Source organism: Apiospora phragmitis (genome assembly GCF_038363925.1).
Source record: "Apiospora phragmitis strain CBS 135458 chromosome Unknown utg000002l:1.0-5516284.0:1.0-5523493.0, whole genome shotgun sequence".
Lineage (NCBI taxonomy): Eukaryota > Fungi > Ascomycota > Sordariomycetes > Amphisphaeriales > Apiosporaceae > Apiospora > Apiospora phragmitis.
Window position 1 is genome coordinate 3,575,067 of NW_027117400.1, and position 21,069 is coordinate 3,596,135.

General features: G+C 53.2%; 6 protein-coding genes across 6 annotated transcripts; 4 read left to right on the forward strand and 2 right to left on the reverse strand.

Moving 5' to 3' along the window:
• Nucleotides 1-189: 189 nt before the first annotated feature.
• PG994_001897 (uncharacterized protein) lies at nucleotides 190-801 on the reverse strand (the record flags this gene model as incomplete). The annotated part of the gene is made up of 1 exon (XM_066853306.1): nucleotides 190-801. The coding sequence occupies one exon, from the start codon at nucleotides 799-801 to the stop codon at nucleotides 190-192; it is 612 nt and encodes a 203-aa protein (XP_066721447.1).
• Nucleotides 802-1,951: 1,150 nt separating this feature from the next.
• PG994_001898 (Bcd.t1.c1) lies at nucleotides 1,952-3,629 on the forward strand (the record flags this gene model as incomplete). The annotated part of the gene is made up of 2 exons (XM_066853307.1): nucleotides 1,952-2,006; nucleotides 2,077-3,629. 2 exons carry the CDS (start codon nucleotides 1,952-1,954, stop codon nucleotides 3,627-3,629), a joined length of 1,608 nt encoding a protein of 535 aa, XP_066721448.1.
• Nucleotides 3,630-5,147: 1,518 nt separating this feature from the next.
• On the forward strand, nucleotides 5,148-7,049 carry PG994_001899 (uncharacterized protein; the record flags this gene model as incomplete). The annotated part of the gene is made up of 3 exons (XM_066853308.1): nucleotides 5,148-5,207; nucleotides 5,444-5,812; nucleotides 5,895-7,049. The coding sequence occupies 3 exons, from the start codon at nucleotides 5,148-5,150 to the stop codon at nucleotides 7,047-7,049; spliced, it is 1,584 nt and encodes a 527-aa protein (XP_066721449.1).
• A 1,123-nt stretch (nucleotides 7,050-8,172) lies between these two features.
• PG994_001900 (uncharacterized protein) lies at nucleotides 8,173-8,538 on the forward strand (the record flags this gene model as incomplete). The annotated part of the gene is made up of 1 exon (XM_066853309.1): nucleotides 8,173-8,538. The coding sequence occupies one exon, from the start codon at nucleotides 8,173-8,175 to the stop codon at nucleotides 8,536-8,538; it is 366 nt and encodes a 121-aa protein (XP_066721450.1).
• Nucleotides 8,539-10,181: 1,643 nt separating this feature from the next.
• On the reverse strand, nucleotides 10,182-16,338 carry PG994_001901 (hsp90-like protein; the record flags this gene model as incomplete). The annotated part of the gene is made up of 4 exons (XM_066853310.1): nucleotides 10,182-10,376; nucleotides 10,470-11,094; nucleotides 11,145-14,230; nucleotides 14,407-16,338. The coding sequence occupies 4 exons, from the start codon at nucleotides 16,336-16,338 to the stop codon at nucleotides 10,182-10,184; spliced, it is 5,838 nt and encodes a 1,945-aa protein (XP_066721451.1).
• Nucleotides 16,339-20,182: 3,844 nt separating this feature from the next.
• Nucleotides 20,183-20,660, forward strand: PG994_001902 (uncharacterized protein; the record flags this gene model as incomplete). The annotated part of the gene is made up of 2 exons (XM_066853311.1): nucleotides 20,183-20,214; nucleotides 20,273-20,660. The coding sequence occupies 2 exons, from the start codon at nucleotides 20,183-20,185 to the stop codon at nucleotides 20,658-20,660; spliced, it is 420 nt and encodes a 139-aa protein (XP_066721452.1).
• Nucleotides 20,661-21,069: the final 409 nt, after the last annotated feature.

Below are 21,069 nucleotides of genomic sequence, written 5' to 3' on the forward strand. Positions count from 1 at the left end.
ATGACGGCTCTGCAGCCAATCCTGATGCATTCCAAGACTTCACGTAAAATCTACTTTACCTTGATATCTTCCGGCCTGTGCCGATAGACGGTAATGGCTCCTATGCTTTCCAGTGTTCTTTTATCATACAAAATGAGCTCTCTCGTCTGCCCATGGGGTATCTCTTCTTTCCGCAATCCGTACAGTCGCTTAATCCTCCTCAATAACAATGCCCTGCGGCTCCTGGGTTGCGCTAGCCGGCGCATCTTTGACATCGGTATCGCCTTCATCGTCTCCCTTATTGACAACGATGTGCGGTCCCTTGTTCACGCCGCCATTAGTCGTCGTCCCCGCCGAGGTCTTTGCTGCGCCTCCTCCCTGGACCTTGTCCTTGACCTTGGCCTTGCGGGCCTTCATCTTCTCACGCTTCTCGCGGTTGCGGCGCGTCTTCTCCTCATCGCGGTGCTCGAGCTCCTCGCGGTTCCTCTCGAACTCCTCGGTCGCCTTCTCGAGCCGGACCTCCTCGTCCATCAGGCGCAGGCGCTCGTACTCGCGCCGTCGGCTCGCCTTGTAGACGTGGAACTCGCCGGAGCCCGCGCCGGCTGAGGATCCTTGCACGTTGGTCACGATCTCGGGCGGGGGCGCGAGGCCGCCGCGCGACGGCCTATCCGAAGGGAGCCGGATCTCCTGCTCGGGCCGCGCGAAGAGCGCGTCTAGGGTCGCGGCCTGCTCCGACACGGGCGTCAGGGCGCGTTTTTTGGTTGGGCGCTTCGAGCGCGGGTCCGCCGAGGTCGGGATGGATTCGGGGCCTTCGCCGGACATGGCGGGCGGTGGTTTATCGGGCCGTTGTTTTTGTGCTTGTGTTTAACCGGGTTGTTGGCTGGCCACGGTGTTGGTGGATGGATGGGATGGATTTGGTTTGATGCTTGTTGGGTGCAGCAGCAGTGACCACGCCGGGAAAAAAGCCGCGCGCTTATCTCTGATACGTGTGATTTGGTCCCAAAGTAAGATGTTCAATGTAACCGCCAAGTGATGGAGTAAGGGATCAATCTAATGATATGATCTCATGTGAACTCATGCGAATTTGTCAACATGCGAAAATGGTACGATAAGGCTGAGAGGCTGACGGGCTCTAGGCTCGCAATTGGGGAACCCCACGCTGTACGCTGTTGGATCGTCAGCCTCACCTAACTTTTTGGTCCCCTCCCTATGCTGGTTGGTTCCCTTGCTGCAGGACGGGCAGACGGGATTTGTAACGTGAACACCTGGTTCATCAGATGCGGCCGGCAGGGGGGGGGGGTTAGTGCCCTTCAGCGCCTAACGTGCTGGGCTCTGCCGGACAGATGGGCCGCTAAACGCCCTGATAGCCGTCAACGCCGCAGATAAGCCAATGATCAAACGGCCTACCCCTCCAGAAAATAGGTCGATAAGGTGCTGAGGGTGGGGGCGTTACAAGGGGCAAATTGAGGGGAGGGGGCACTTGGGGGAGACGGCGCGAGAAGGGGGACCGAGAGTCTGGCATATGAAACCCTCAGCGTTTGCCCAAGAAGCTGGAAGTCTGTCTTTCCGTTTCCCTCTTCCGAAACAGCAGAAACAGAAACACGCAAACTCTGAAGACAGCTGTCACTGCTGCCAGTCTTTTGCATTTGCTCCCAAGACTTTCGAGGCCAAACATAGATTCGACTAGTTGCTATTTCTATCCATACCGTGGCCTGCGGCCTCCAAGACCCAATATCAAAAACCAATATCACCTGTGATTCAGAAGCTTCCGTTTTGTTTCTATTCTAACTTGAGAAACTTAACTCGGAGTGACAGCGAGCAGTCGAGCCCGTTATTGAAAGCTCTTTCTTGTCTCGTCATCAGGTGTTACTGTGCACCCTTCTTCTATACAAGGGTCCCCCCCCCACGCGACCAGCCCGACACCCGTCCACACAACTCTGAGACATCACGTACACCAAGGTGAGGCCACAATATGGGACGACCACGCCTCATCATCCTGATTCGACACGCCCAGTCCGAGGGCAATAGTAAGTACTGCCAGACCTTTGAAGTATATGCCCATCGCGCCCGCATAGATCTAACCGAACTTGTATATAGAAAACAGAGAGATACACCAAAGCATCCCCGACCACCGCGTGAAGCTTACAACCGAAGGATGGACGCAAGCACACGAAGCCGGCCGCCGGCTACGGTCACTACTTCGCGCCGACGATACTGTGCAGTTCTTTACCTCGCCCTACCGACGTACGCGCGAGACGACCGAAGGCATCCTAACGACGCTGACCGCTGACGACCCGGACCCCTCGCCATTCAAGCGCAACTCTATCAAAGTCTACGAGGAACCGAGGCTGCGCGAGCAGGATTTTGGCAACTTCCAGCCGTGCAGCGCCGAGATGGAGCGCATGTGGCAAGAGCGCGCCGACTATGGCCACTTCTTCTACCGCATCCCCAACGGCGAGAGCGCCGCCGATGCCTACGACCGTGTTTCGGGTTTTAACGAGTCGCTGTGGCGCCAGTTTGGTGACGAAGACTTCCCGAGTGTCTGCGTCCTCGTCACGCACGGCCTGATGAGCCGTGTTTTCCTGATGAAGTGGTATCACTTTAGCGTCGAATACTTTGAGGACCTGCGTAACGTGAACCACTGCGAGTTCCTGGTCATGAAGAAGCAAAAGGACTCGGGCAAATACATACTAGAGAACAAATTGCGGACCTGGTCCGAGTTACGTAGGGAAAGGGCGGCACTGAAAGCCAAGGAAGACGCGGAGCGCGAGTCTGTCAGGGAGGACGGCCCCATGTCTGCCAAGGATGTCATCAAGGCCGCAGAGGTTCAAGCTTCGTCCCCAGCCGTTCAGCGTCGATGGGGTGGCTGCCCAGAAGGCTGTAGCCATGGCCAACATTTCAAGATCCGGCGAGATCTAGCAGAGTTACGCCTTGTTGATGAAAAGAGCGCTGCCCAAACCAGTGCAACGCCTGCCAGCTCGAATGGCATCAACGGCCTTCGCAGCACGATTGCGAGTCGGCGAACCAACTCGATTAGACGTCCTAATAATTCGGACGATGACTCGGACGATCCTCGTGGGCTGATAGCACCCTCTATCGACGTGACCAGGGCTCGTGAAGACATAGTATCCTCACCCGATGGCACACCATCTTTCATCACGGTGGAGGACCGCTTGCGCTACGCCCTCAAGTCTCCTACCAACAAGACCATCTCCAACAAACCTATTAACTTGCTTCACCTTGGTCGCGACTTCGGTGGCACACACTCGGGCGCTAACAGCGATGCCGAGATGAGCGAGGATGATGCTCGAAAGCGGCTAGCCGACCGAGCTGCGCGGGTCAAGGAGGGTAAAGAAACACTCAACGGCACTAATGGCATAAGCAAGGCCGAGAAAACTTCCAACGGTACCGGTCGTCACGCCAATAGGCTCGGTGATGCGCCAACGCCAGCAACCTCTTCCGACCACGGCAGTGAGGATGGCGGCGACGAGCGAGAGAAGGACGATGACGCTGCCGATCAGCGAGAAAAGGATGAGGACCTGGAAAAGGCGGAGAGGGGAAGACAAGAGTTTCCGAGGCAGTGTACTATAACGGTGTATACAACCTCGAACTCTGGGAACGGCCGGGCAACGAACGAGATACGAAGATGAGACAAACGAGGCTACATGAGTGCGCTGATGATGTTGCTATTCACCACGAAACTGTGTGTGCACGCAGCGCACAGGTAGATACCTAGGGTAGGCCTCTTGTTATTTACGTAGGATATACCCAATACAGTATGTTCATGGTCTATTTATGTACGTGTGGTTTATCGGTATTTTCCCCAAGCTATGTTTGGTCTGAATGCTGGGATAAAGTTTGGGACTAGAAGAGCTGCTGAGATCTGTTGACTTTGTTTTCCCCTATCCTGGCTCACTCTCCGGTTATTAGACCAGAACAGAGGATAGAGGGACACCATTTACTCCAGTATAGGGCCCCAATCTTTGTATTCCCGCCGGCGATTTTCATCAGTTGATATATATTGTAACCATGCCATCCTATTTGTTTTTCTAAGCATGTACCCCTGTTTTATGAGAATGGGCAATTGGAATACACTCAGAGCTGACATGGGACTTCATAGCACCAGACATTTCATTCGACAGGCATCGCTTTCCGGATAGCCCTCTGTATACAGCTTGATGTGCACTTTCTCTTGCAGCAACTGCCTGCCAGTGTTGAGGCATAAGCGGCTATGTCTGTCAAAGTGTTCGCTGCCTAGATATTCAGAAGTGATCGGTACAGAAGCGGGCAGCCAATATCCTTTGCATTGTATGTTACGTGACCGAGATATGTCTAAGAGACTCCGAGGTCCATCACTGTCTTCAGAGGGTCGTGCGTCACTACTGCTGCTGCTGCCAGACAGGATTCTGTCTCCCCCTTCACTGAAATCTTTGCAGCCCACCCTCACGCAAACGGGATAGGGGTGTTGAAACTAATGTTCTCTAGCTGATGGGAGAAAGAAGATACCAGCAATGGTCCAGGCTCTATAGATTTGCAGTAGGTCAGTCATACATGAAGACGTCACTATCTACACCAACTACTAGCGAGGTCGAAGCAACGTTAGTGTATTGGGAGAGAAGATGGAGGGCTAAACACGCCGGCTTAGTGTGCAAGATAGGGGGTAAAGCAGGTACTACCAACCAGTGGTTCTGCCATCGTGGGAGTTTGATTTTAACAGCACACTGGTTCTAAATAATCTACCTGGCCTGGTAACCGATACGTGATCGACATGTAAATAGAGGTGAGTGCATTCTCTTTTTTAACAGGTACTTTGTACACGCACCTGGACTGAACTGTTGCTAAGCTGCCTTTCCCTAATCAGCGAATAATTCTGGCAGGTTGCTCAATTGAAAACAACCAACTTGCTGCCTTTCACAACAAAGAACACAAAGCCATTCTCAACTTCCTCGAGCAAGTCTGAATCTTCGATCGACCACGTTCACAAGCATTTCGCTAAAGAAATTTGTCAACTCTTACGATTTTCTGTGTCAACTACGCTTGAAAACGGTTCGATTTCGACTATTTTCTTTATCCCATCTCACCGATCTCCTGCTACTCGGCAGATCCCAACTCCAACCTCATCACCACCACCTTCTTCTTCTCATTCTTCCTCGACAAGATCAGCAACAATGCGGACCACTAGATCTGGAAAGGTCTATAGCACTGCCTCGCCAGGGGCGGCCGCTACAGTAGAGGCCAGCGCCAGCTCGGCCAACTTAATGTAAGTTTGACATCCGCAGGAATTTGAACTCACCTCTCTAGCGAATGCAAACTAATAACACGTAGCTGAGGAGAACGACGCCAACTTCTCCATCACCACCGCCGCCGCCACCACCACCACTACCACCACCAGCACTCCCGCCACCCCCAACTCTCCCGTCGCCCCCAGCTCTCCCGTCGCCCCCAGCCCTCCTGTCGCCCCTAGCACTCCCGTCGCTCCCAGCACTCCGGATTCCGCCCTCTGGGCTCCGGGCTGGGACGAGCCGATCCCGCCGATGTCGAGTCTCCCTCGACTCCTACGGGCGGCCGGGAGAAGCGGCGTCGAGACGTTGACGACGAGGGAGACGACGAGAAGGACGAGAACCCCGAGCACGCCGCCGCCCTGGCCGCCGCCCGTCGCGGCAAGAGAGTCTGCGTCGAGGGGGACGGAAGCCCTCAACAACAACAAGCGGTCCCTGCTACCTCGAGCCCGGCCGCCACCTACGCCGCCAATGCCGCCATTGCCGCCATTGCCGCCGCCGCCGCTGCTGCCAAGCAACCCCATAAGCTGCAGCTTTTCCAACTGAAGCCCAAGGTGAAACTCCGACAGGGTCGGCTCTCGGACTACCCCTACCGAAACGACCGGGGGGGGCACCCTCTTCAAATCTCTCCCGCAGGCTCGGACCAAGCTGGGTCGTCTCCTTGCGGGTTATCCGAAGAAGCTCGCCGAGGAGGCCGCCGCCGAGCCCGTCGCAGCCGGGCCTGCCGGACCTGCCGGACCTGCCGGACCTGCCGGACCTGCCCAGCCGGAACCCGCTGGTGACGCTGCCACCACCACCACCCCCAACTCGAGCCCTGGTCCGAGTCAGGAGCTCATTCTGTCGGCCTCGGATCTTGTCGAGTCGAACCGCGACGAATTCCTCCAGAACCTGGCCAGAGAGCAACGACGTCATCCCCAGCGCCTGTCCCAGGGCTCGTCTCCCATCTCCCGCGCCAGCGGCAACACCAACAGCCGCGCAGGCAGCCCCCGCTGCGCCATCGACGACCTTGCCCACCGGCGGGCGAGGGCCTCGGCTCTTCACCAGATGCAGCAGCTGCAGCGTCGACCTGGCTTTCTCCGTCGCATCTTCCAAGCCGGGTACCGTGTCGTTCATTCCGGCATTACTACCACGTGGAACAGAGCTCGAACATACGTTCGAGCCCGGCTTGTCCGAATTGCCAACGAGGAGCTGCTCCATCAAGAGCGACAACAACAGCAGCTACAGCAGGGACATCAGCAACAAGCACCAGCGCAACAGAACCAGCCAGATCGCCCTGCCGTTGCCCCTTCCTCTTCCGCTTCTAGACGTCAGACGAACCCCCACCGGCGCCCGCAAGGTATCCCATCTCGCCATCGCAGTAGACGTTCGCCCTCTCCGCGTTGGCTTTCACAGGAGCGACAGCAGCAACTGAGGCATCGTATGAACGCCCTGATGGACGCAGAAGAATCGACATCTGCTGGCCGCCAACAGCGTCACAGGGGCAATCAGCCTGCTCAGGGTGAAAATGGTCGATACTACCTTCCCGAAGTTTTCTCCTCGTCCGTCAGCCAAGAAGACTCGCCGTCTTCTTTACCTTCGTCTTCTGCTCGCGGTCAGGCCTCAAACTCGTTCTCCTCTGCCCCTCTCCAGAATGTCGCGGCTTCCTCCGCTACCAACCTGGGCCAGTCATTCAGCCGTCGCATCCCTCAGGGGGCGAATGGCAGATCCTTCGTTCCCGATTGGTCCGATGACGACTCCGATTCCGAAAGCACAGGCAATGAATCGCTTTTCGGAACAGGAGCTCGACGATAACTATCTCTACGATCTATAGTCTCGTAAGATCTTTGGGGTTCATTTCCCCTCTTTCACCAGTCGTTTACCACGCACACCATCACGACTGGGCTACTTACACCATCATACGCTCGGAATATGAGACTGTCAGGGTCACGCTGTGCCAACTAACATGCTGCTCTGGCCGTTGAGCGATTTGGCCTGTTTCTCTTCAATGTTGGTTCGACCCCAACACTCGCATACACCGCCCAGCTAGAACAGGCTCGCTCGATGAACAGACACCGGCTATTGAGTCTACCGACTTTGCCTCTTCTCTATGGGCTCATTCCCATATCAATCGCCGTTGCCTGACCTTACCTCTCCCTCATTGGCTCATACCAATATTTGATCACGTACCGCACAGTCATCTCAGTTTGACCCAGCCGCTGACTCGGTACCATCCGGCTTCGCCTCTTCTTGGTGCTGGGTTCGATTCCCACACCTCGTCACAATGATCTAGTCAAGTTTGCTCACCCTATGTTGGTTCGATCCCAACACTCCTATTTACGTCTCAGCTCTTATCCCAATTGGAATAAGATGGTGTGATGAGCAAATCCCAACGATGACAGCTGAACCCGACATGCACGGCAAGCAACCTCTGGAACAAGACGTTCCCTTAGAAAGCGACGGTTTTTATGTGAGCACGACTCTCACATCGACACGATTAGTCTGGCTCAGATCAGCCCTCTTCTACGGCTGTTGGATCCCAGCACTCATGCATTCGATTCACCTGTGTGCCCACGAGACCAAACTCGTGTAAGGAATTAACGACGTGAAATCACTAATTGCTATTGGCCGCACATCATCTCTGGATTGTCTCTTCTTGGTGGTTTCGATTCCCATACCATTTACTCAAGTCTATTCCTGGTCCGCTTATGCTGGTTCATGCCCAGCAGTTTTACAAGCGTTTATTGTTTTTAGCTGGACCAGGATAGTATTGTGAATAGACACCAGAGAGGATGATCGTCCATTTGGCAACGGTGTTCACGTCACCGATTTACCACACGAGCATGATCCCGTCGGGACTCGCTGTCTCGAATATGCGTGAGGGTCGGTTTCTGTTGCACGATTGTACGCGAGCGCTCGCACAGTAGGCAGTCGTCAGATGCTGCTATCACGCCCCCAACGCTACGGAGTTATATGCAGTTACGGAAAGATACGAAGAACTGCTGTTCTCTCTATCTGCGGCCTCGATTCTCAACGGGGTTCATATCCCTGGCAATCAGCGCAGCCTCTCATCTTCCTCGACCTGCTGGTACGATCGCATCTTCTTGGGCTTGACTCCCAGAGCTCGCACAAGGGAGAAACACCAGCGAGCATCATCATCACCACCTTGTCCAGAACAAAGCAAGAGCGTTGGATAAGCGACTATGTCATGCTACGAAGTACCGCCGCCGTCTCATGTCTCGACTTTCAACGAAAGGGCTCCACCTCCGACGGCTCATGGCTATCTATACCATCTGGTATCTAGTTCTCTCCGCTGGCGTCGTTGTTATCTGCCTGGGTTCATACCCCAGAACCGAACTACGCCTCACTGACACCCCCCGGTTCGCCAGCGGCAGGAATTACCAAAGTCACATAGACAGTGCGGTACGGTAACGACACTTACACACGCGACGCTCATCATTCTCGCCTTGCCTTCTTGGACACCACACCCACACCCACTCACAACTCAATAATTCTAATCTGTTGGATTACAATGTACGACTATACACTTGATTTCGAAGCGCAAGGAGCGCTGTGTACTATGAAATGATTCACGACTTCTCTACTTTTTTATATTCTCTTTATTCTGGCTGTTTGGCAAGGAGTTCAGGCTGTACACAACATAGTTGTATGTATACATTGCTCTTTCTACACTTTCTTTCTTTGGACAGGCCCCCCAGAGACCGGATGCCTCATTTACAGCAAGCCATTCAAGCTGTACACACAACAGTTGTATGGATGGATATACATGTTATTATTTTTTGGACAGGCCTCTCCGACAAGGGACAGAGGCATCCTTCGCAGCAAGGAATTCATGTTGGTTGGATCGAGATCAGGGCCAGGGGAAGGTCTCACCCATCTGGTCCACCAAGCGGGACACAACTGTACGGATAAACATTTTCATCTTTGGACGGCCGCCCGTTAGAGAACAGGCGCCGTATTGACAGTGCTGGAGGAATTTATGTCGATGGAATCGACATGCAGGCCCAGGGAAGGTCTCGCAAAGTCCAGCATGATTAACACAACTGTACGGATACATGAGCCATCAAGAATAGTGGCCTCATTCACAGCAAGGAATTCAATTTGATGCAAATTTCGATGGAATCGAGATGCAGGATTGGGGAAGGGCCTCACACAATACCATCAAGTCTGGGCACATCATGAAGTTTTAGAAGAAGAATGATATAATTAGAACCGGCCCCCTTCGCAAAAGGCATGGTATATATGGTATTCATGTCAATTACGAATCACACGAGCCAGATGACAACACAGAACCGTCGCTCTCCATTGAACTGACTGTGCGCCATGCATCCATGCATCCATCCCCCCATCTGAAATTCACGTGGCAGACCAACGACACAGCACAGCCATTATCAGCGAAAACAATGCTCGGGCTCCCTGCCAGCCACAAATATATGCAAATCCATGTGTGACCGAGTAACCCGTCGCCCCCAAGTAGACGCAATGCCTATGATTTCCCAATCGTGAAATAACAAATCCACAGGCGGGTTACCCTTCCAGAAGACCAACCAATATACCTGTCCTAGCCTAGCCCTTTAGCCCCTGGAAGGACCTCCCAAATGTCCTGTGTCTAAAGACCCCCCTTTCCAAGAAGAATCCGTTGTAGAATTATACATACAGGCACGCCATCTATGACCATGAAATCGCCCCCGACTCCTTTGTGGACAATTCGCATCAAAATCCGGCCGAGTCTCTATAATAAGACCAATGCCTCGCGTGTAAAGGCAGAAGCCTCTCATTTTTGGAGGCATATTTTGACAGAAAACGCCATGAAGATGCAGCAATGCTCGGCTTTGTTTGGTTTGATGCAGTGGAAGCAGGAGTGAAAGTAATAAACCGAAAAGAAAGAAGGGAGAAAAAGGAATCGAAGAAGAGGGTATCAGGGGTTTAAAAATATTTCGACATGGCAGTGCTCAAGTCGGCGAAGTCGACAGGTTTTGTGATGTAGTCGCTAAAGCCGGCCGCCACACATTTCTCCTGGACGTCCGACATGACGTTTGCCGATAAAGCGATGATGGGGAGTTTGGCGTGTTTCCCTTCCCTTTCCCCACACGCGGATCTCGCGGCAGGCTTGATAGCCATCTTTCCGCGGCATGTGTAGATCACACTGTAGTTGAACCGTTAGTAAAAGGCCGGGCTCCAAGGCAGGCAGGCAATGCAATTTGGTTTACTTACCAGAATAAGTGAGTAGAAGCCGGGAGGGTGGGAGAAAACGGCTTCCGTACACTCGACACCGTCGGCAGCTATCTCTGCCACGATGCCAACCTTCTTCAGATACCGGACGAGCACCTTTTGGTTCACAGGGTTATCCTCGACAAGAAGGACTTTGTACCCCTTGTTGCCAATGCGCTTTTCAACGTCGAGGAGATTCTGTTTCTGCGTTTCGACCATTTGGAGGGCGCTTGACCGGTTTCTGTCAATGCTGAGATCTCGCGATTTCGCGGGATCGAACACTGCAGCGAACCGAGAGGGCTTGACGGGTTTATATACGAACGAGACCTTGTGATCCGCCACAAGTTTCTGGTGGCCAGAGTCGGAAATGAGCTTCAGCACCGTCTGGCGCTGCATCGAATCGGTTAAAACCAAGATAGATGTCGTGTCGGCCGCAGTCGCCATTATCTTGCCGATGAAGGCGATGATTTCCTCTGGAGAGCCAAGGTTGAGGACAATATGTGTGAAGATGACCGCCTCTTCGCCGCTGATCAATCTTTGCGCCTCTTGAACAGTAGCCAATGCTGTAATTTGATGAGGGATGTCCTTGGGAAGCGTCATCTCAATGTGTTTAGCCGTTGCTTCTCGGCTGTAGGTTTGTGGACAGACAATGAGGATGGAATACATCGGGGGCGGAACTGGTCTATAGGGCCACCAAGGTTGGTAATGCCAGGCGTTGGTGAACCGCTTGGTGACAACCGCCCCGAAGGCATCTCCAATTTCATCTGCGACAGGTCTTGCCCGCTGGCTTTGGCAGCCTCACTAAAGTGAGTTAAGCCCACGTTAACCGATGATACCGATGACCTGGCAGTTGCCTGAGAGGGCACCGATTTGACCGAAGGGTCCGAACTCGCCGATGAGCCAAGTGTGGGAGACCTCACAGCGACCTCGGAACCAGGACTAGAAGTTGCCTGAGAATCGGCTGCTACTTTGTCAAGCACCAGTGGCCGCACCGTCCGCGTGCTACTATCTTCGGATGGCGGCGCTGCCGTCTCTGTTGGCGGTGTAACGACGACATCTGGATGATCTGTGTCGGTAGGCAGACCAAACCGCGCCGAGAACGTGAAGGTGGAACCTTTACCAGGTTCGGCGGTGCCATGCATCTTGCCCCCATGAAGTTCAACGAGCTGCCTGGAAATGACAAGGCCAAGCCCGCTGCCACCGTGTTGACGAGTGCTGCTGCCATCGATTTGGCTGAAGGGCTTGAAGATGAGCTCCGCTTCCTCCTTGGTAAATCCACGACCCGTGTCGATGATGGAGAACTCGAGCACGATCTCCGCGTCGCCCAAGTCTGGTTCGCGGTCAACAAGGACCTTGCAGCGACTGAAGACCTCCCCTTGAGCGGTGAATTTTATTGCATTGCCGATGACGTTGAGGAGCACCTGGCGGATGCGGACCTTGTCGCCCTTGACCCAGAATGGGACGTCCTCCTCGACCACATAATTCAGTTCCAGTCTCTTTGCGATTGCCATTGTAGAGACCAGTTCATTAACATCTTCAATCAGTGACCGCGTGTGGAACCACTCAAAGTTAAGCTTCATCATACCCGCGTCCACCTTGGAGAGATCGAGGATATCGTTGATAATCATGAGCAGACTGTTTGCGCTCGTCTGGATCGTATTGGTATAGTCCCTTTGCTCTTCGTTGAGCACCGTATCTTGTAAGAAACTGACCATCCCAGAGATACCGATCAGGGGTGTGCGTATCTCATGTGACATGTTGCTAAGGAATCGGCTCTTGGACTCCATCGCCTCCTTCAGCTTCTCTTCAAGAAGCTTATGATCGTTGATATCGGTTGCCGATCCGAAATATGAACTCTCACCAGTGCCGAAGTCGATGGTATCAATCTCCACGCACCTGATAAGATGCCACCGGTATTCCCCTGATTTGGACCTTAACCGCAACTCGGCGGTGTAAGAAAGCCGATCAGTACTATCAGTGGCCACCTTCACGATGCCCTGCTTCTTTGCGAGCTCCCCGAGTCGACCTGCAGGTAAATCGTGCGTGGAACTGCTGCTTGAGCTCGTGTTACGAGACAAAGTTCCGGGTCTACCCTGTTTGGTAGGTGTAGACGAGAACTTCTCGGTTGGTATCCTACACTTGGCCAAGTCGTCCGGGTGGACATAGTCCATAAAACCGACTCCCATGGCGTCGTCGAAACCTTGGCCGGTATAAGACAGCCACTGCTGATTGGCAAACGTGATACCATCCTCCTCGGTAGCGGTGAAAATAATCTGAGGTATCAGGTTGGCTAACAGCCGATGCTTAGCCTCTGAGGCTTCGACTTCCTCCTGACGAGCGGCTCTTAGTTCCGCGATCTTCTGGTCGTGGATATCCATATAAGAGCCGATATACTGGATAATCGTGCCCCTCTTGTCTTTTGAAGCAACGGCACGAGCTTGGTGCCATCGGTAAACGCCGTCGAACCGACGGATCCGGACAGTATGGGCAAACGGATCCCCGGTCCGTAGAGCGGTGGTCCACTGCTGCAAATACATATCGCGATCTTCGGGATGAAGACTACCCCATGGGTCCATAACGAGGTCCGCGATGGTTTGCCCACGATATGTGAGATATTTGCTGTTCACCCACATGATTTCTCCATTATCAGGCATGGCAACGAATACATGTGCAGGCAGAGAGTCCAGCATAAGCCCCTTCAGTCTGTCGGTTGGGGGAAGCATGCTGACTTGTGCAGTTGTGATGGTGTTTTGGCGTTGTAGCGATGGTGTTGCCACCGAAGGGGTTTGAACCATAGCCCCTGAGGGCAGGGACTGGAAAGTGGAGGAGAACTCAGCCCCATATGAATGCAGCCTCGTGTGTTTGTGTCCAGTTTGATCCGACAGACTCTGCGCCGCGATCTGCTTGACCAACTCATCGGTGTCTTTCTGGACTCCACGTGAATCCTGCCTTGCCGTATCGTTCGATGACGCAGCTTTCTTCTTTCGCACGCTCTGCAACGTTTCTTCGGCACGACTAACACTCTGGCCGCCGGCGTCACTCTCTGTGGAAAGCGCATCTGGTTTCAAACTTCTCCAGCTACTTGAACGACCCAGTGCTGCTAGAGAAAGCTCCATGGGGCTTCTATTAGATCGACCACTCTGAGCAGATACATTCTCTGCAGGTGCAGTTGATTTCGATGCAGACGCAAAGTAGCCGTCTCCAACGTAGTTCCCTGGGCTTGTACCAGTGGTGCGCCTCTCGACAACGAGACCAAAAGACGTAGGGTCCCAGTTAGGTGTGCCACCAGGAGAACCAGCGGCACTGCGAGATGGGCCTGAATCGCTAGGGCTTGTCATACTTCCCGTAATCGATCGCTGGGAAGAATCCTCAAAAGGTGGCCACGGCATGTGCGCAAAGAGTAATGGATCTGCGATTGGTCGTCCATCTGGTCCAAGAGCCCCAAATCCAGAAGTGGTAGGTCGCTTGCGGTGAACACCTGCAAGCTCGGTTTCAAGATTCGAGTAATGACGACTAAGGGAGAATGACGTGGCTAAGTGAGGAGCAAGATGTTCTAGGGAGTAGCGAAGGTTGGACGGGTACGGTATCACTGGAGTCAGGATTGACAGGATCGCGATCGGACTATGTTGGTCCTTCTTCCGTGACTCTGCCGAAGAAGGTCGTTCGGCAGAAGTATTGCTTTCTGCACTAGGATCGTGGCGGTTGCGAAGCCCCCCTTTTTGCTCTAGAGCGGCAGGATCTAGTTTGAATGTTTGTTGGGCTGGCTTAGAGAGAAGTATATGCTTGAGGGGGATATGAAGAACGGTCCAGGCGTTATCAACGCCTATTGTTTCAGGGGCTTGGATGTTTGTGTAGTCATGGGGACTCGGGCCAGGGTTGAAAGATTCTTCATCCACCGTAGCATCTGTGAAGAAGGGGTTTCGGAGGGATCAGCACGAACGGCCGGCGAAGGAGCAGGTGACTGCGACCAAGGAGACGGAGGAGTCTGTTCGTATTCTTCATACTTCGGTGTTGGTGGTCGCGGCTCGTCATCAATGTCTAGGACCGACATGACATTGGAAATCTTGGACTTCTCTCGTGTCATCGGTTTCCCAATTCGACTTCCCACCCTTGGGTTAGTGGCGTTACCAAGAAGAGAAGATAATTTGCTAGAAGAACTAGCTCTTGTTGGCTTTTTGGGCTTCTTCTTCTCTTCGACAGGTGCCCTCTTTTCTTGTGTTGAGTCTTCCGTGATAGGATCAAGGTACGGGTAACTGCGGGTAAGAGCGATGACTTTGCCTCTCTCAATTACCCTTTGAATGCCGTTATGATCAATCAGAGGATCAGCCTCCAGATCAAGCCCTTGCAGTACTGGCAACACGCGCCCCTTAACCTCTGGGCGGACCGCGAGAGGTGCCTCCCAAACCGGCATGCCAGATGGTTGCTGCTCCTCAACAGCATCATGCTCGTCAAGTGCCTCTTTGTTAAGTTGTGGCCGAGGGGAAGTCGGAGAAGCCCGTTTAGGAGCAGGATAATAACTTTTACTGCGGGGCAATGCTGTCGGTCTGAGGGGCGTCTGGCCTGCACTTCCAGAAGGCTGGCCTTGACGGGTATCTCGTTTATCTTCGTAGGAGGTGAAGGAATGGCGACTCAACAGTCCCGGACGCGCCTGTCTCTCCGCTCGTGAATGGAGGTCGGCAATCGAGGCCAGTTCAGACACGTCATCCCTACTGCTCGGTACCATGCTGCTGCCTCGGCCCATATATCCCATACTATACCCATCTTCTCCAAGATTGTTGTATGTCGCCTTCTGACCCCAAGGCACATTCTCCAGGTCTGTTGAATCGGCTGGGATGGATAGCGTCATCCTCTCGGCCTTGAAGTGCTCTTTCATTATTTGGACAACAGCACTCCACCAAGCGTCCAAGCCCGGCTCCGCTGTAAGCATTAGAGCTAGATCATACAGATTCGGCGTCAGAAAGTCGAAGTTATCTTGTACGATCGGAGTTGCACCGTATGGTTGGAAGGTCATAGCTGAAGCAGGCGTTGACGGGTCAGACCGTACTTGATCATGCATTGGAAAATTGTCGAACTGATCCCCTGCCGCATTGAGTATGCTCGACTGGCCACTGAAGGCTCGATGCAGTGCTGACGGAACATAGTTAGGCGTTGCCATCCTAGGAAACGGATAAGACGGCGTTCGAGCTGCCAGCCCAGGTGTATAGGCAGGGGTCGTGCCGCCCCGAACGGTCTTATTCGACTCGGTGGATGCTGTTGGCAGATCCGAGCTGGAAGTAGATCCTGGGGTCGGAGAAATTGACATCTCACGTATTGGCGAGGGACGTTTCGTCTCCAAGTGGGCAAGATGGGGACTCCGGGCCAGCAGCTCGCGCCGCTCCAAGTCCCGTGCAAGACGTTCTCGATACTGGTTAATGATAGACCGGGAGTCTATAACTTCGGGAGAACCAGTCGCAATGCTGACCTCCTTCCCTTTCTTCTTCTTCCCTTCATCCGGAGACGGAAGTCCGTCTGCTAGCAAGTTATTCCCGCCAAGCATATCATCTGTGTCGGCTCTCGAGTCGGGTGTCTCCTGGCCTTCTCTTGCGTTTGGCCCACCGCCACGCAAATGAAAACCGGCGCCGTCGCTCGCCCTTTCAGAATCCGCCGTACATTCGGAGCCGTCTGTCGTCGTGAATGACTGCCTGCGCGGACTTAACATGACGGGTTCCTGGAGAAGATCATGCCCAGCTGCTAGATGCGAACTCTGAGTAGCCGACGGCTCGGCCTCGAGTTCCACATTTTTTTGCGAGACGTCGCTATTTACAGTATTGTCGTGACCGGCATCAAGCGCATTATTAGGCTGTTCGGTCAAGTTAGAGGTTGGCATTGGCATTCCTCAAGTAGAAGCGCGCCCATGCACTTCGAGGACAGCGATAGGGATGCCGCATTCGCTATTAGTAAGATAGGAGTTTTTCAAGGAGTCCGCCGGGTGTCTACGCCGTAATCATGGCCAGTATTTGGCGGTGATGTCGAATGGCAAGATTCGAGGAAGGGTTTTGAGTAGATTGTATGCGGCTTCGAAAAATAGACCTTAGTTGGTTGGTTGTATGGAAGATGGCGGCGTGAGATAGTCGGTTGCGTCGACGTCAAAAGCGAATGGAAGAGTGTGCGGTAGTAGTTGAGCGTAGGTGGGTGTGTGTGCAGTTGCAGTGCAGCGTGTGTTGTGGTCGTTTCGTGGTTCAGGTTCGTTTCCGAATGACGTAGCCAGGCTTCTGATCTTTCTTTGGCAGGCAGCCCCCGGAAAAGAATTCAGTGCTACAGGCTGTACGTTACACGGGAGGCCACTTTTTTTCTGGTCAGGACGGAAACCGAGTCGTGTGCGGATGGAAAGACAATGCGTGCATCAAGTACCTACATTGTACGCCGAGAGGGGGACTGGCTACAGGGCAGCTAAGAAAAACAAGATCCCAAATCCGCATCAAGTAAATGGTAATTGAGACGGGGGCGAGGGTTACCTGTCAAGAAGATGCGAAAACAAGAACAGCTTCATGCTCTACTACCGACTTCTGCCAGGTACTTACTTACGTTACCCGCTTACTCTTTTGGTTTCGGGTTACTCGCGATCAGGCCCGTCGCTACGGGCTAATCCTTTCCCCATCCACTAACCACACCTGTGTAATTGCATGTACCCAGGGGAGGATGGCATGTATCTATCTACATACCTACTCCGATGCATCCCGTCTAAATTGGGGGGTTACAGATCTGGGTTCATGTCGATGTCATCGAGCCTCCTACCTATTCACCCTGCATTCGGAGAAAGCCTAGCCTCATGCAGATGGGCTTCTCTCGTCGTCGTCGGTCTGGTGCTGTTGTTCACCGCATTCCTTTCGTTTCGAGGACGAAGAAGTCGACAGTCTACTCCCCCTCAAGTCCTTCCATCGGCCTTGCTTGTGGGCATGGCTGACCGTCCATGTTGCATACCTATTCTGGTCGCTAGGGGTCAGCCACTAGCCTGCCATGCGATCCGGAAATACCTTGGATTTGCTGCGCTACCTGCTACCACGGGGCCAGCCAGGCATTATCACCCCATTCTATTGATATTTCCAACAGGTCCGTGTCTGGACGCAGACAGTTTGTAGGTTATGCTGGCAGGATATGGACGGCACCAACGAACGTTCGGTTTTAGCACAATACCGGATCACGATAGACACCAGCCAATCTGGCCTCGGCTCCAAGGCTCGGGAAGTTTTTCAGTATCGCCTCTTTCGTTAACAGGACACATTGTCCCCTGATGAGCCTAACGACCTAACCTTAGGAGATCTTTGAGGGCGGGATGCGGCGGCTCGCTAACAACCGCACGTACTGAGGTATGTACTTCATGCTCCATGGAGGACCAACATGTCATTGGTGAATTAACGAACGATGCAATCTTGGTCGTCCTGAGGCTTGCTGTCCTCGCTAGGCTGTCTGCAAACGGTCGGTCGCAGTCACGAATGGCAGCGGCCGTGCTGGGTTCGAAATTTTACAGTTGAGCTCAGCCGCCCTTGCCACGCTCGCTCCGTGCTCTGCACTGCTGACTGCAACCACCTGCAGTCTGAAAGGTCCGATGAGGCGGCACTTTACAGGGCTCTCTGCTCTTCGGTTACTGCCCAAAGGCCCCTGATGTAACGGCGACAACGCTCCTCATCGTAAGAAAAGACCCTGGAGTTTATTTTATTTATCTTCGTCTCATGCACCGATGTTGCTTCAACATGGTCCCCGATCCCTGAGCCCCATCATCTAACGGTGAACTGGGATGGACCCGAACGATATCGACCCTGACAAACTTCCTGGCAGTTCATCCTTTTTCTTCAGTCGACGCATCTCGTGTTTCTCTCCCCCATATTCCAAGTTTTTCCTTTTCAAGCATGAGCCAGCGACCAAGGCCCTTCAAGAAAGCAGGACCCCGTTCTCCCTAGTCAATTGGGACGACACGACGATGGTGATCAAGTTGGATCTTCTTATGCGGATACCACGGCAACGCTGCCACAGCCCGCCCACTTGAGAGATCTTCTAGAAGGATAGCACCGCTCGAGTAGGCTGCTCTCTCCCTGCGGCGTGACTCAACAGCGTATCCACCCGGGGCAGCCTGACTAGAATGTCCACGAGACTTCGATATTTTAGCACTCGAGTGGTGTCGCCCAATCAGTCAATAGCCACGATACAAAAAGGGGGGCCGGCGCGTTCCCGAAGGAAAGAATCACCATCCCAGCAGTAAAATGCCAATAAGAACTCGTCGCTTAACACGCCGTTTTTCTGGCAATTGCTGCGAATGGATAATTTGCCATCGGCGCGGCACGGTTCTATGTTTCCGCTCATCATGGCGCTGCAAGAGAATTGCTTTTTCCTGCAGTCACTGTACCGATTCGAATCCCGCGCGACCGCTTATGGCATCATGACGTGCATGTCATCTATTATATTTCCCCCGTCTGGTGTAAATGCATTGGCGCCTGCTTGAGCTACGACTTTGACTATGGTGTTTGGCATATATTGGATGGTGTGTAATAGTACTTGTCCCAAGATCTAAGGTATAGACCACACCGCACGCGAGTACCGATTGGTCCCGGGCGGCTGGGCTTGTCGCACGATGGATTTCAGGGCCATTCAGGACCATCCATTCCTACTTCACAGTTCATGAATACCACGGATTTGTCACTTTGTGATTTTAGAGTTCATGATAATGCAACTATAGAGTATTGAGGCTGTTTCGCGACCGAATTCAGGACCTATACCCGGGCGCAATTCAGTCGGACATAAAGTGCTTATTGCTACTTGGAGCGAGTGCGTGTGTTTCACTTCAGCTCCGTCCGTACCGAAGCGAGGGCATTATTGACTCGCTCGGCCGGTTTGTGCAACCCCATTTATCGAACGCATACATACTTGGAAAAGTTCTGTTCGGAAATCCGGTATATCGTATCATTTTTGTTGCGTTGTGTGTTGTATTCCAGTAGCGCTACTGTTTTTCAAACGCCGAAGAACCTCAAAACCCGAGCCTACACCTGCTTTTCCACAGAGGGAGAAGTTGGCACGCTGGGCATCGCCGCCTTCTTCTTTGCGCCAACGACACAGCTATGTAGGTTAGTAGGCACGCTAATCGGAGGCTTGTCCCCATCCTCGCGTGAGGGATCCAGTTCTACCAGTTGCGCCAGTCGCTCCAGAACGGGCTGTTGGTAAGCAGTAAATAGTCTCAAGGTCTAGATTCTGCATTGGGCCCTTCAAGAAATTCGAAACAGCAATAAGATTTCGAGTAGTGGTATACATGCATTGTCAGTCCCGTGGCTTGTAGACTAACCCCCCTTCCCGTCCAGGAAACCGGAGGACCATCGGAACTGCTCTCCGCAAACATGCACGGCTAGTAAACTTACAAAACGCCATTGTGTACGCAAGCTGCGATATTCAGATTCGATAGATCTGTTCGTCATAGGCAATACCACTGACTGTTCGCAGTAAGAAGGGGTCGGCTCGTGGATGTAGTTAAGGACAAGTGTTTATCTGAAGAGGGGATAGAGCCTTGCGGAGATGGAAGTCCGGCTGTCAATCTGGCCCCTACTTCAGCTCCGGTTGCCATTAAAGATGCCGTTCTCTGAAGCTGCTTGAATGGCGGATAGTGCTATCGGCTTTATCCTTGCAAGAGAAACAAGTTGGAGTGTATTCCACTGCACTACAGTGTCCTTTTCTTGGTACAGACTCCCACCACCATGGCCGCCGCAGCAATGGTTGCGAACTCATCGTCAGACCCATCGTTGCCTATGTTGCCCAAGGAACAGGAGTCCGGCTGATCCATATAGTCCCGATCCTTGCTTCTGGCCTAAAGTCCGCAAACCCTCCCGGGCCAAGACCTTGACGTCACCCACCTCAGGTCTACCCCGGGCTACGTGCAAGCGAATCTCATCGTGTGCTATGCGGCCGACTTCCGTCTCGGAGCCCGGTGCAGTGTTCATGGTCGCTGAATCCGCAGCCCCTGGGAGATATGAATCCATCAAGTCGTACCTGGCCGGTGCGGACATTCTATCCGACGGGATCTGCGTCGACCTGCCCCATAGCATACCACGTTACATGGTGTACCGCAACTTGAAGCTCGCCCGGGCCGAGGCCTTAGATATAACGGGTGAATGGGACGACGGCAACCACGTGGGCTTGGTAGGCGGTACACAGTCGGGACATATTGAACATTGACGCCCCTGAGTGGAGAGAAGCACCCGTCACCGCCGACGGGAAACCCCTGGGTGAACTACAGGCTCGGGGGACGAAGTCCGGGTCTTTTGGGCTTGTGGGGTGGCACCGTAAGAGACAGTAATGAGAGCGGACATAAAGGGGACGGTAATGGCACATGCGCCTGGACATATGCTACTATTGGACTGCAAGGACCAAGACATAGTCAATATGTCTCGACTATCTTAATTAAAGTGCATTATCCAAACAAACCTGCAATAAATCCGCAATAGCCAAGTCTGACGAAAGGCCATCGTACCTTACATCATTGCGCGGTCTACTTCTACATGGTCCCTTTCAGATGGTATCCGTGCTCATCCAAATAAGCTGAGTGGCGGGGGGTGAATATTGGATGTATTTTTTTGGTTCATTG